This window comes from Chlamydotis macqueenii, chromosome 9 (genome assembly GCF_036417535.1).
Source record: "Chlamydotis macqueenii isolate bChlMac1 chromosome 9, bChlMac1.mat, whole genome shotgun sequence".
NCBI lineage: Eukaryota > Metazoa > Chordata > Aves > Otidiformes > Otididae > Chlamydotis > Chlamydotis macqueenii.
The window spans coordinates 8,913,657-8,928,782 of record NC_141564.1 but is presented as its reverse complement, the minus strand read 5'-3'; the positions used below and the strand labels follow the sequence as shown (position 1 = coordinate 8,928,782).

General features: G+C 41.0%; 1 protein-coding gene across 3 annotated transcripts in view; it reads left to right on the top strand.

Moving 5' to 3' along the window:
* PPP2R3A (protein phosphatase 2 regulatory subunit B''alpha) overlaps window positions 1-15,126 on the top strand; it is a 55,950-nt gene that overhangs the window by 7,891 nt on the left and 32,933 nt on the right. The window contains exons 2-3 of one of the 3 annotated variants that reach the window (XM_086754557.1): window positions 1,762-1,877; window positions 4,764-7,236. In XM_086754557.1, the coding sequence (XP_086610683.1) occupies window positions 5,227-7,236 (2,010 nt within the window). In that variant the 5' untranslated portion in view covers window positions 1,762-1,877; window positions 4,764-5,226. Of the gene's footprint in view, window positions 1-1,761; window positions 1,878-4,763; window positions 7,237-13,870; window positions 14,184-15,126 lie in introns of those variants that run through there. The other 2 variants (XM_086754558.1, XM_086754559.1) reach the window with 2 other exon arrangements.

The following is a 15,126-nucleotide window of genomic DNA, read 5'->3' as shown; positions in this document are numbered from 1 at the left end:
AGTATAGACGGAAAAGTTATTCTTTTTAGCTTCCTGTTCAAACTATTTTGTAAGGTAAATTGTGCAAGTTATAGCAAACTGTAAATCAGTTCATTTGTGATGGGGTTCAAAGTAATTTATGTAAATGGCTCTTTGTAGCACTTCTGCTGAATTCAGCAGTGGATTTGTTACAAAAATTTCTTACCACAGCTACTGTTGATGTGTTTCTATCCTAGATGGAGCATCTGGTGATGTTTTTTAATACTAGATTTTCAAAGATTTTTTTCAGTGACTGTATAGAACGCTGTATAACATTACTGGTGGTCATGTGAACCCTGACAATTCTGGCAATGGTTGACTGGGCCGTTGGAGCAGTGACCACTTGGCTGTGTGATCAGAGACCCTTTGGATTTCAAGGAGTGTGGCTCAGTGTCAGCTCTTTTGAGAGCTGCAGAAAAGCTCTTTTAACTGGGTCACCTCATCCATTCCCATCTCCATCCTCAGCGCGTGCTTTTGTAGTGTGGTTTTAACTCTTAACGTTTACAATGCTCTGACTTGAACCAAGTAGTAGGAAAAGTAATAATACAGCTCAGGGTCCAGTACCATTTGGTAGTGAATTTTAAAGTTAGATAATTTATAAGTAGAAGATTAATACTCTTTTTTTTTTTCCTATTATTTGCCAAAGTACCGAACATTGGCTAGAAGTTGTGCCTTGCAAGAAAACATTGCATTGTTATTTGCCTACTTTTGTCTTCTGTAATCACTATAGTTTGTTCACAAATCTAGTTTATTCAGTAAACTGTAAACAAAAATCAAGTATTTCTAAATAAGAGGATACAGTTATATGCTGCTTTTTGGCACCATAAGCTCCTCTAAGAGGGTAAGACCTGATATCTGATTACATAGCTAGGATGGTACTTCTGAAACTGTACCGATGACTGTCCAAATAGCAAAACTGTTTTTCTGTCTTTTGCAAGAATACCAAACTTCAGAGTTTATCCTACCGCCTCTTCCACTAGAAACGAGCACGGTTGCATAGTGACACCCATGCTGTCTGCTGGTGCAGGAAGGGCTGGCTTACTCCGTGCTGCTTGTTATGGTGGTTTCTAACTTCTGATCACTAATAATATTGTTGCTAGTGCTGGAGATTCAAGAAGATTTTTGCCTAATTTGAGACCTGCAGAGGCAGTAGAGGCCTGTCCCATAGGTTTCTAGACTTCAATTTGCAAGTAAGTCGAGCGCTGGCTGACACTCCCTGTCTTAATAGATTGTCATTGTTCAGTTCTTTAACTCCAGCATAATCTCTGCATGAATAGAATTTCTTGTGTGTCTTATAGAATAACCTTTTATATCATTAGTATCTGCAATAATTTTTTCCTTTGGAAAGTGATTCATGTCATCTTGCAGAAAGAAAAGACATAAAGCATTATTCTGCAATCACACAAGAAAGTCTATTCATTCGTAGTTTATATTGTGAAGCCAATCCTGTATCCTCGGGGTTGGAGTTGGTTTCATGGCAGCAGTTCTAATTACAGAATCTTTCTACAGTATATCTGAACTGGAGGCTGTTCTGGAGTCAAACCGGAATGAAGTGGCAGGCTGAAAAGAACGAAACAGGAATGTTTCTTGACACATTCAGTGTTTCCATCATTGCTATTCTTAAATAGTAGGTTTTAGTCACCAACCAAAAGTCACAACAAAAACGCATTCAAGCTGAGCTTGAGGCCACGTTCCCATGTCCGATAACAGGAATCCTCTTCTCCCGTTTTTTGTCTTGACTAGGTTTACATGCTGGATCATGTTTGCTGGATCACTGTAAAACAAAGCTGCAAGCTGAGCATGTGCTGCCTTGGTCAAGCCAGGGAAGAAATGAGAAAAATAGCTTCCACTCTGTGTCTGTAAGCATTTGTGCTGCTTATACAATTTTTAATTTTTTTTTTGTCTTGCATAACTGGTGTCAAGTAGTCCAGCACCTTGAATAACCTTAGTATGTTTTTGCAGACTGTGATAATAGTAAATAATCACCGGGAAGACAGTAGTTAATCTGATTGAAAAGAGGATGTTAGGTTTTTATGTTGATTCTTTGATTATTTCCTTCCCTGCAACAGCATTAAATGGTGCCAATGACAGAGGCAGGAGGGTAGCAATCTTGTGTTAGCCTAGAAGAGTTTGTGTCTGGATTATGTTGATTCCTGGGTGTGATAGTACCAGAGAAATACAGACAAATTGGAAAGAGATTAGAGAATGCAGCAAACATGGCTGGAGGGCCTGCCTTATACTAAATCAGAAGGGGCTGACTGTTACATGACTGAGTAATGGTTTAGGGCATAAGCACCTAAAATTGTTTGGGAAGTATGAAGTAGAAATGGTGGAAAGAGCATTTCTGGGCATAGCTGGAAATACGAAGTTGAATTAAAAGAGAGTCAGTTTAGGTTGTGAATCTGGGAGATCTTTTAATTGAAGAACTTGTGGAATAGTCTTATAGACACAAAAAGCTTCATTGTTTGAAGGTGGCTTAATGGATTGGAGAAACTGGCTTAGTCCCAGTGGAAGGGGCACATGTGTAGGTAGGAAATTATCCTTGGAATCATTTAGAAGGAGACAGTGAGTCTAATACATTATTTCTCTGTCTAAGGAATAACTTAATCAAGATGTAATTATTTCCCAAATTAGATATAAACCCAGACTATTCTTTGGTGCTAAAAAGACCAGTCTCTCCTTGCTGTATGTGACATAGAGGGAGGCAGGAGCTCTGAGAAAGAAAGTCCCATGCTTTTTCAGAAGCTGTATTAATTCTTCATCAGTTTTGCTGTCCTAAAGACCTCTACTTTCTCTGAATATTACTTAGCTTTTATTTCTGGAAATGCCAGAAAGTTTGTTTCGAGTTGATGGAGACTCAGAAAAGGAAAAAGCAACAGACTCCTTACCCTGGATGCATTAGACAGGGAGTCCATGGATGATGAGACTTTTGGGAAGCATAGGTTTTCCTGTCTGAACAAAACCCATTAAGTCCTGTAAGATGAAGACATGTAGGAGCCAGCAGTACTGTTTTTAACTGTGGCTCTGATTCAGCAGAGCATGGAGCACACCTGACGATGAAGCCTGAGAGGCAGTGACTGGAGGGTGTGTAGTCGTATTACCTAGGCTTGTGCCTGATGGTATAAGCACCCCGGGGTTTAAAAACGGTTCTGTTCACGCCCTTTATCCCCTGGCACCTTGACTCACTGCTGTGGCTGGGGCACACCTCATACCTCTGATCATCCCTCTGGAAGACCCTCCCATGCCTGTGGGGCTTTGGGGCAGTGCCAGTGGATGTAGAGGGGAGCAGCACAGGTACAGAAGTGTACTGTGAGGCTGGCCCTGGTACAACACACAACTTGGCCTGCAGTGCTTGATAGGCAGGTGGCAGCCTGTTACAGATACCGGCATGGTAGTTGGAGCAATCAGTTCTTCATCTTGAATGCAGTCATTTCAATGCTTTATATAATCCAAAGAAAAAAATCAGGAAGGTTGCTGTACAGTGTGCAGTTCTACCTAATTGCCAGGCATGGCACATCACAAATTGCATCAAATACTCTTAAATCGGTGCTTCTCAATTTCAAATTAAGGCTTTAAAATATGTAAAAAAATATGTAACTGCTGTAAAAAGTTCAGCAGTCTTGTGCTATCCCCGGTCCTTAATTACAACAGTGCCAAACTCTAAGGTACTTCCCTTTTGTGTGATACGTTTGTACGGGCTTATGAGCTAAGACAGGTGGGACGTAACATGCATGAATCAGATGTGGTCTGGCCTTTCACATAGTGATAGTTATTTACCTTTGAAAAGAAACCCAGGCTGTAGTGTGACTTAGCTGTAATTTAATCATGTTTTATGAAATGGATTTCTATTTGTGCAGGAATAGAGGATGCTCAGAACTTCAGCGGGGTGTTTTAATTTGATTACTGAAGTATTCAAGAAAGGTGAAGCAATATCTAAAAGTTAAGACCCTTAAATCAGGGAATTCCTATCTTTTAATAAGTTAAGTGGCCTTTGTTTTTTTTTCCCCCGGTGCAATTCTGATGATGATAGGAAATGCATCTGGAAATGGCTATGCTGAGTGTAAACACTCAATTCCTATTTTCACAGGCTTGATTCAAATGTTACTTTCTACTCTTGATGTCTACACCAGTGGACTTAGTAAATAAAATGTACTGCTGTTTATGGGTTGTAAGAGAATGCAAAACAGTTATTCCTCCTTGAGATATTTTGCTATAGTCCCAGAGACCGTGGTGAAAGGCTAATGGAAGCCAGTGTGGCCTTTACTAAAGGCCATGCATTCTTAGAGGCTTTCGTCTACTTTGCTTCAGGCTATTTGCAGCTTTTTATAACCCAGAGAGCTTGGAAATTCTGAAAGTGCTTTTCTCCAGTGTTCTTTGCCTTATCTTTAGAGTTTTTGAAAATTAAAGTCAGAAATTCACAACATGATCAAAATGTTTTGCTCCATTACAATTAAAGGTAATGTTTTCTCCGGTCTGCAGAGGAAAAAAAGCAAGTCTGAAAAAATTAATGAGTGGTTAAAATAGAGCTGTTAAAATGGCAACAGACAGCCTGTGTATAAATATAGGCGAACTACTCAGCAGTGCTCTTACATGGTAGATCTGAGTGAAGGAAAAATATCAGCCTACGCTTATTCTGTACAAGCCTGCATGTTGGTTGTTACAGTCTGGTGCCATATGCTTGGTAGTAGACAAGGCTGCCTATTACATGGAAATTATAATGACTGTCACCTTTTCTTCTGTTGCAGGGACCTCCCTTACCAGTGTGAGAGGGGAATCTCACAAGCACACTGTGGATTTTTTCTCTGTATGTGCTACTTGATTATCTGTCTTTTACTGAGCCACCCAAACAGAGAGAAGAAAGGTTGAACAAAAATTGTCTTGTCACTTCTGCCTAAGAACTGTCTGATTTTATAATACCTGCTGGAGAAGCTACCTGGACCATCAGAAATGGAGCAGCTCGTGTTGCATCTCTGATCAGCAAAACTTTCTGGGGGAGTACAAGAATCAAGTTGTCTTAGGTTAAACCACATGCAAGTTGCACTGATTGTTGTAAGTGTACTGCCGATACCACTCCAGACTTCACTAGGGCTTTCCAAGGCAGTAGTTTCTCATGTAGTTTGAATGTTTTCAACTGATATTTGAATGTTTTTATTAAATCTGGTGTGGCTGTGAAAAGCGTATGTGGTGAACTTGTTTCCTCTGAAGTTCATGGTGAATTTTGAAGCCTCACTTCCAAGTGTGGTCTGTGCTATGGCAGCAACCTACAGGCTTATGGTCACTTCTGTGAACTGCTACAGCAGTGTGGCGATAGACCAGCACTTTCAGCACACTGTGCATTACTGCACAGGGACTTGCCAAGTGTTTAAGCAAGGAGTTACGTGCATAGTTGCCCACCACAGCGTCTGCGCAGAGCTGAGTGTCCAAGATGCCAACCTAGACCATAAAATTCCTGTTTCTGAAAATGGACATGCCTTGCCTGGAAATGAGGACTATCACCAAATCCTCCCAAATAATCCAAGAATCAAAAAGGGGTCTTCAGTTCAAGCCTCCAGCAGTTTAAAAGACATTACTGGTGAGGCGATCAACCTTGCCAGTGGTAAAATAAAGGAATTCTCCTTTGAAAAGCTCAAAAACTCTTCCAGTCATGTGGCCTACAGAAAGGGCAGGAAAGTTCGATCAGAATCATTCAGCAGACGATCATTTGATTTTGACTTGATTTATGGGCACTTCAACAATGATGAGAACTGCCCTCCATGTGGCTTTTTGCAGAGTGCCTCGCCTGTGGAGAAATGGCAGGAGAGCAACGATGCTTCAGAAGTCACCATGAATCCCATGGTTCCCTTCTCCCCTCATTCCTTCTCTGAAGAAAACTTCATTACCCAGATTTTGGAAAAACACAAGCTAGATGGTTCTTCTGGTGGAGATATTAAAGTGTGCTTAGACATCTTGCTGAAGTGCTCAGAGGATCTGAAAAAGTGCACAGACATAATAAAACATTGCATCAAAAAGAAGTCTGCAGACAGTGTTAGTGGAGGGAACAGCAATGATCCTTTGGCAAATTCAGAGATGATATATATGAATCTGATGACAAGATTTTCTTCGTACCTGAAAAAGCTACCCTTTGAGCTCAAGCCACCAGGACAGAAGGAGGCTAGTGACTTGGCAGAACTAGTTAACTGTTTTCATGGCTTGCATCAAACTCCCTTTCCCCCACTATTTGGAGATGAGCAACCACCTAGGTATGAAGATATTATTCAGCTGCCATCCTCGAGTGCAGTTCCCCTTGGACTACCAAGTGATCAGGGTGAGGCGACAAGAAGCACCTCTCAGTCCATCCAAACAAGTACTGTGAGCTTTACCTCAAACTCCCTTCACAGCATCCCACAGGAGAAGAGTGTAAGAGTTGTGAAAGATGCTTGTGCTCTACCTCAGTTACCAGCCACAAGCCCTTCTGACTGCACATCTTCTACTGAAGCTCTGTACATTGAGGAGGAATCTGATGGAGAAAAAAGAACATTAGGGAAGATAAAGAAGGCAGAGCAGAAAGGGGACTGGGAGAGTTTGGAGCGCACCTACCAGCTAGCTGATTGTTCAGATCTAGCTGCCGATGCTAAAGCAGAACGTGCTAGACAGGGAGATGTTGAGCTCTCCCACATTTCTGAGAAAATTACTCCTTTAAAACCAGTTCCAGATTCTGTATTGTGTGGTTCCCAATCTGATGTCTCCAAAGGAGAACAGATGTGCAGTAAGATAGACAAGGATGAGATAGACAAACTGCTGCTGGACTTGGAATGCTTCTCACAGAAAATGGAGAGTACTTTGAGGGAACCCTCTCTAAAGGAGAGTGAACCAGCCTGTTTGCAGATGTTTGGGTGGCAGGGTAGGCAGGTACTACCTCTGGCTCTTGAACCCAAAAGCAAACCTGTTGACCCTACTTCCCCTTTGTCAAAAATAATGGAAACTAATGGTCACAAAATGGAAGAGGATGACAAAGCCCTTTTACTGCGTATCCTGGAAAGCATTGAGGACTTTGCCCAGGAACTGGTGGAGTTCCAGACCGGCAAGGGAAGCTTGTCCAAGGAGAGGGAAGTGATGCAGATTCTTCAGGAAACTTTAACTCCTTCACAGTCCCTCCTTGCAGGGCAAAAAAGCTCTGTTGAGGCTGCCTCTAGAGACTCTGTTCCAGCTTCAATTCAGCAGGCCCCAGAAGTGATTAAGGTAAGAGAACCAAACCTTTGATGGGATAGTGAGTGAAGCAATCATGGGGAAATATGGAAAAAAAAATTACATCTGCTAAGTGATTCATTGTGTTTTGGATGCTGCAATGTGGAATAACATGCTCAACCTGGCGGAAACATAGCATTTATTTAAATACAAGCAAAAAAAAAAAAAAGGAAACTAAAACCCCTAAGCAAACAAAATAAGCCCTGACATGCAGTTTCACCTTTGAGCTTGTTCCTTTCCTGCCGGTAGGAGCTCCTGTAGGCTGTTTGCTTGTGGTTTAAATGGGTCACATACAGTAGAGCATAGAAACAATTTTTCAGGTAACTACTTTATTCCTGGGAGCAGATATTGGACTGCCTCTCACCAGCTCCCTGGGAGCTGAATGTTCCACCTCTCCCTTTCCCATCTCCGAGCAGATTCCAACAGCTTGTATCTCTCAAACGAGGACTAGGTTTACCTAGGAAAAAGGGTCTTCATGGGAGCCTGCTGTAGAGGGAAGCCAAGGCTGTCTGTCCAGCCCTCAGGGCTTTTCATTTGATAACAAGTGCCAAACTTTCAAAATGACTTGGTGACAAACTTCCAAGTGCGCAGAAAGTATAGAGGAGGCTTCAGTTTCCAAAATCCACCTTCCACATAGACACTTTAAAAGTGCCCAGGTTATAAATGAACTTTCACAGCTTCCAGTTGGAGCATCACTTGCATGTTTTCAAAACTCTCCACTTTCCTGAAAATACAGGTATTTGGAAAGGGGGTGGGTGGGGTGTGTTTGACCCTAAACAATCTTTTTAGACTGGGCTCTCCAGGTGTTTCTGATGTTTCTCTAGGCATCTTTGCTTACAGAAAATAGCGAGCACAACCTTGTCTGATATTTCCAACAAGAGAGAGTCTTTTTCCTTGAAGAATGTATAATCAAGCAGCTCCAAAAGCTCTAAAGCGATCTCTTACAATAGCTATTCTTGCTTTGTATGTTAATTTACAAAATTTTTTAACTCCTGAACTTCAAGCAAAAATGTCTTTGATAAAGAGTGATAGTGACTTTGTGGCAGTTTTTCTACAGTGCTTGATAACTGGATGCATTTACAGTGTCAAATAGCTTATCAGTCTGGTCTCTTACCAGCCTCTCATCACCCACATAGCCTGTGGGTTGGTTTGCCCCCAGCCTGCCTTCTGTGGACATAAAACATGCACCCATACTACACGAGCTCTTCTCCATGCAGTAGCACAAACCATGCTTTATGTAGATGCCTAGAACCAAAGCTCATGAGAGACAATAACTGTCTTGGGGACCCAGAGGAGCTGGAGGGGGCCTGGGCTGGGCGCTGCACGGCGTGGATGCGGTTGGTACCCTTCAGAGTCAGCCCTTAGCAAAGTAGGTAAAAGTCATCTGAACTGCTGGCTCTACACTCGCTCTGAGGCTTGCTGTCATTTATAGTATAGATGTGGCCACACACTTGGCAGTCTACACAAGGTCCTCCCTAGGTATCACACCTAGGGATTACATCCATGTTCCTGGATAACTCTGGGTCTGGCTGGAGCTCCATGTGGGCTCTGATTCAGTATTGCATATATGCCTGAATTAATAATATGTAAAGTATTTGTTATGTTTTCTTAGGGCTCATAAAACTGTTATCAAATAGTTGTGCATACACACAAAAACCCCAGAGATCAAATACCAATGAAAACACAGTGCAGCCTTCATTTTTGAAGGCTGCGACAGTTTTAATATCCCTGAAATCCTAAGCAATGAAAAAGGGAGAGCCACTTCAGACCAGACTGCTGGCTCAGTTGACCTATTTGTGTTGAAATCTGTGCTAACTTATATCAGCAACAGACTTTCCTTTTATCATAAAACCAATTATGATTCTCCACAGAGAACAATAGAATTACTTACCTCTTCATTTTCAAAACCAAAATATTTAGAAACTAGGAAATGAATACTCAAGAAGTCCATTAATTTTACAGCACACATAATGAGCGCATCATGCGTCTTTTGGGCAGGCCAGGAAGCATTGCATACTTTTAGACTGTCTGACATTTCCCATTCTGAGCTCTAGTTTTCCGTTGCTTATCTCTAAACTTCCAACTGTTTGTTTTTAAATTTCCTGTTCTGTATGCCTGTCTTAAGCTGATGCTTGAATATGTTGTTTTTGAAATAAATAAGTGAAAACAGTTCAGTTGTCTGCTACAGGCTAGCAGAAAAACCTGAAGATTTATTTGGTTTTTTTGTCTCTAAATAGGAGGGTAATAAGGAGTGAAGCCTGGGTGGACTGGCAGGTGTGAGGTAAATGGGAGAAACTAGAACCAGTAAGTAGCGAAGAAGGTGAAGATGGGGCTGTTGGGATTTTCCAACCTGATCTGTGTAGGTGCTGAATGTCGGGGGATTTTTTTTTTTTTGAAGGTAAAGGATGCTCCATTTTGAGTAAAATGTTGTCTTATGCATAGTCCTTGGAAAAGTCAGTGGTGGATGTTTTTGGCCTTAACCTCTCTGTGTCCCTGGTCTAACACCTGTACATGATGGCTAATTTGACAAAGTATTTAAATTCAGTTAATGCTTGCAGAATACTTGGTACTCTAGTGAAAGTACCCTAGAAAAGTCTGTAAGAAACTCAGTCCTCCTATTTTCAGAGTCAAGTCTGGGTAGTCTAGAGCTCTGCTCCAAGTCCTGCTCATGCGTTTTATTTTAAGGGCTGTTGGATAAAATTGGTGAATAGTTTTGGGAGCAGAGACCAGGACTAGGATTTGATACACAAAGAGGCCTCATTTTGTCCTTCCTCTGTTGTGTATCTCTTCTCGAAAGGATTACTCATGGTGTAGTGAGCCATAAAGAGCAGTCCTGCATCCCATCTCTCTATCCCATGTCTCTATTTCCTATTGCATGGTTATGAATTTTTATTTATACTATGATGCTTGTATACAAGGTATAAATTTTAGTTAGGTTTGTTTTCTGCCGGATTAGTAAGTGGAGTTGCTGATACTGTGGTCAAATAGGTGATATAACCATTTCAGGACACAGACTGTGGGTCTGGGAGTAGAGGGTTTACAAGTTTGCAGGGCTGATAAATGGTTTCAGACCACCTTGTCTAACCACACTATAGCTCGGATGGTAGAGCCCTTAGTCAAGTATCCAGAGGCCATTCCCTGCTGCCACTTTTCCTGTGGGCTGGCTCTAGGTAGCATCTATCTAATCCTGCCTCGCCTGCGTGACTGATGAGGTGGGCATTGCTGGGACTCTCAGATCTGTTCCTGACTCACTGTGCTCTAAAACATAATGCTAAGGCCACACAGCTTGCTTTTTTTGTATCAAAATGTCTATGTTGCATGCTTAAACAGGTGTCAGAAGATGGCTCTGAGTGGAATTAAAACTGTTTAATAATCCTATAAAGTTAAGGTTGACCTGACAACTTGGTAATTCTGCCCCTTCAAAATGTTACTTCATATTTCTGTGTAGTTCCTTGTTTTGCAAATTTAATGATACGCTTAGGAAGGATCTTGTGTGGCGTGATTAACTGTAAAAAGTGCCTTCTATAACATCATAGGGACTCTAACTTTGTAATTAGATAATCACATTTTCTCAAAATGCATCCAAAATATAATGTAAAACTTATTTCTGGAAAATTAGCTTTCATCATAGATATATTACAAATTGTTTTGATCAGTTATTCATAATACCTGTCAATTAAGCTATACGTACAATCTGCACTCTTTTCAAGCATCAATTATTCATTACTTCCAAACCTAAATAGTAAAAAAAAAAGAAGTGTTTTTTTCTGTTTGGTAAGAGTTATTGAAATAAATGAAAATAGTAAATGAATCTTAAACTATCTCAGAATCAAAGATGATAGAGGAAAAAATGAAATCAGATGAAATTAAAGAATTAAAAGAACTGCTGTCAAACACTTAAGGGCATGTTCATGGCACACAGGCACATTTTGTAATCAGGGCAGATACAGTCTGCTGTGTGAAGTTGCTTTTTCTTGAAGTAGACATCTAAAGGTAGGTGAAACAAAGCCTAGTGATACAAATTGAGGTTTTCAGCCTCATTGACTCTAAAACCAAGAAAAAGTAATGCTATTGCTAGAGAAGGTTAATCTGTTTTGAAAACGATTGAAGCTGGTGCCTTTCTCAGCTGTGCAGAGGGCATTGAATTGTTGCGGCCAGGCTTTGGCGTACAGCAAAGTCCTGTGATGATTAAGTTGTCCGAATCTTTTAGGACTAAGCCTCCAGCTTTAGGCACAGGTGAGATTCTTTCTATGTTCTGATGGCTAGTGAAGGCAATCTGACACCTCTTTAGATTTGACATCTCTTACCTTCACACTTCAAACTGGGTTATTTATAGCAAAGAGGAATTTCTAAATTTGACTGCAGTTTGTTCAGTTGATCTGTAGGCTGTTGATACCAGATTTTTTTCTGCTGTGACTTTTGTCCAATTAACTGCTGATACAAGATTCTCTTACTGTCAGTTTCTCATAGTACTTTATATTTATGTTTTTATTTATACCCACCTTGTGTGTTTTGAGGATAGGAAGTACCATGCGAAGAACCAGCTGTAGTGCAAAAAAATTTTAATTTGGATACAGCAAGCCTTGCCTCCAGATTACTTGTATTTTTTCATGTTATCAGTGCAAAAAACTCAAAACTTCTGGGATCTTTTGTGGCTGGTTAATTTGTGAATGAAAAGTATGTGGCTGCTAGATTAATATGTCTCTGATGGATACATCTTTTAAAGCCCACTGTAGCTGGTCTGGATGCAGCTGCAGAAATTAGAGGTTCTTTGGTCTGTGCTTCCTCTGCAGTTTGTAAGAGGAGTGGCAGTCTGTAAGAAGGGTAAAAGTTCAATTGAAGATGAAGTAAGTACACTTGCCACAGATGGTTTAAAATAAATCACCTTCTGACATACTGCTATATGAGATGTGAGGGCTCCAGTATGGTGGAGCCTTGTGGGCTCTTTAGGCATTGCCTTCATGTTTAGAGAAAATTGTCAGAGTAAGAAAAACAAAATTTATTCCAAAACTGAATAGATATAGATCTGTATATCTTTCACTTAGTGGTAGTTCCAGCTAAAACATTCCTGCCTGCCTCTTTCTTTTTTGGGGCTTTTCTCAGTCCCATTCTCATCCTACCACTCTGTTAGGCTTCATATTCATTTGTAGGGCACGTGGCAAAGTGGACTGATGATGTTGTAATAACCTTGTAATTCTTCAGACTTGTAGCCATGAATATCTGGACTTCAGAGCTTTTTCAGCTCCCAGGTTGCGTGGTTCAGACATAGCTACAGTGCAACTATGCTACAGCATAGCGACAGCAAACTATGCTACGTTCTTGTTCAAATCCTCTTCCGTAAAGAGCTGGATTCCACAGCCCAGGTTGTGGGACCATGACCTGATGATTGAGAAACAACAGGAGAGAAAATAAACTTGAAGGTTTTGATACAGATTTATGAAGACATTTTAAAAATTCCTTTTGTGAATGTCAGCACATCTATGATAAGAGCATCCTTTTGGATAGGCTCTTTCTGTGTCTGTCTGTGATCCAGTCGCATTAAGTGATGCTGTAGTTGAATTAACTTTGGGCCTTCTGCAGGAAACCAGGAAAAGGACATCAGAGGCACATGTCCAATAAGAGCTTTCTGTTTGTGAGGCTCAGTGAGACCTTTTCATTTCAAACGCGGTATCTTGATAAAAGCAAGCTCTACTAGCTAGAAATCAGTTGTTGTTCTGTATTACTAAGCTTAGAAGGTAAACTGGCAAGGTAGCTAGGACTTTTAAAGTCAGCTAGGGAAAGGAGGCCATGGGACTAGGTGTGTGTTTGTTTTGTGGAGTAATAATTTGATTTAGGCCTTTGTTCAGCACCCTTGTCCTGATAGGAGCGGGAGAGTGTACTTTTAACAAGCCTACACAAAGTCTGAGCGAGAGTTTGAAGTCTGCTTGCTCAAGGTTGTGCAAAGAAAGAGTAGACTACTGTGCACTGAGAATTGCTTTGTCTTCTGAGAGTTATGGAAAAAGTGAATAAAAAGAATTACGTGTTTTGGTGTCTTTATGAAACCATTTCCTTCAATACTTTACAGTGCCTGAGCTTATTATCCAAGATCATCCTTACGCGCTTGCTTGGCGTTGAAGAAACTAGATTATTTGTTTTTTCCAAGCAAGAAGGAAAAACTGATGTTTTTTGAAAATTACAACCTTTGGTCTAGAGTGGGAACTAATGCTGATCTTCTACTTCATCACCTCAGAAGCAAGGACCTCAAACCACTGGCATCATACACGCACGGGCCTTGGCTGAGAGCATGTGGTTTAACTGTAGCCGAGTCTGATGCAAGTTTGTACCTCAGGTTTCAGCACTGAAGCACATAAAGTAAGAACTATTGGGGAAGATGGTATATTTAGCCACTTCTGCGGCGCATCTAATTTTAGCACTCTTGGTAGTGGTGGTGGGTGCTTCCTTTCCCATATTACCCCTGGCCTATTACAAGCCAAGGACAGATTGTCTGTCATGTAGCCAGCAGGGAAATAGATTCTGTTGTAGATCATGTTTCTCAATTAAAGTATTACAAGAAGGCAGAAGATCCTGGTGGTACTGAAAGATACTTTGAATATCAGTTTAAAAAGGGAGGTCTGGCTTCAGGAGTGAGATAAAATCTCTAGATGTTGTCCTTGTGAAGAGAGAGAAGATATAGTATGTTGAAGCCATTTGCCATTTCTTGCCTGTAAAAATCAAAACCAAGAAAGCAACGCACTGGTCTTGACGTGGTCTCCTACAGAGTCCCTGTGCCCATTCTGGAAAGGGCAACATCTGCTTAGGAGCTGACCAGGATGATGATCAAGGAGAGTTCTCTGCGGAGGGACCCAGACTTAGGAGGGGAGCTAGCTTTCCTTGCGAAGGGCTGTGACTTTGTTCTTCCATCTCGATTCAAGAGGAGGCTGAAGTCATTCCAGCAGGCCCAGGTTTGGATGCTTGGCATTTCTTTTTCTTTTTCTGTTGCTTTGTATTTTTTATTGGATCAGAGAATCAAACTGTGTCCCCTCTAGGCGTGTCTATTTGCAGAAAGTTATTTGCAGCTAGATACCAGCAGGTTTAAAAATAAACCTTCCAGGCTTAGATTGCAGAGTTAAAATGTCTTTGTAAACAAGGGGAAAAATTAACAGCAAGGGCAGTGTTTTAATAGGGAGAGGTAGTGTAAGACTATTAAATCTTTTCTGTGTTTTTGGTAAGAAAAGCCCTACATGTGTATGTGATTGCTCTGGATATTTCCTGTTGCACATGGAACAACCACAACATTCTGCTGTATTTAGTGGGTTATGCTCCCTACTGTACAAATTTGTGCGCAGACCAGCCTACCTGGCTTTGGCATTTGTTATTTTACCATCACAAGGTGCTGCTTTGTGCTGTTTCCTCCTATCTTTGGGCTGTGGCTGAAGGAGATAATAGAATCATGGAAAAGACCCTTAAGGTCACAGAGATGTAGACAAAGAATGGAAGCGGTACCACAGCTATATTTCTTGATAAATTCCGGCTGCTGTACTCACTTTCTGGGACAACTGGCAAAAGATTGGAGTAATTTATGCTAGGATAGCAAATGGGCATGTAGCCACCCCAGATTTACAGGGGGTCACAATATGCTGAAATCAGCCCATCTTGAGCTTCATCTATATTTAAAGAGTCAGCGACCCAGTGAGGAAGTTAAAAAGTTGAAATTATGAACAGTGCAGCTGTTTCGTAAGAAACAGCTGTTAAAATTGCTACAGAGTATATTGTAGACTTTTTTTTTTTCCTTTTTAATGATTTCTGGTGGCAGGTTGAAGCACATATATGAGGTTAATCTCTGGAACATGTTTTTTTCACTCCCTAGAGGAGAACTGCATGAAGTAATGATGTGTGGTAATAGCT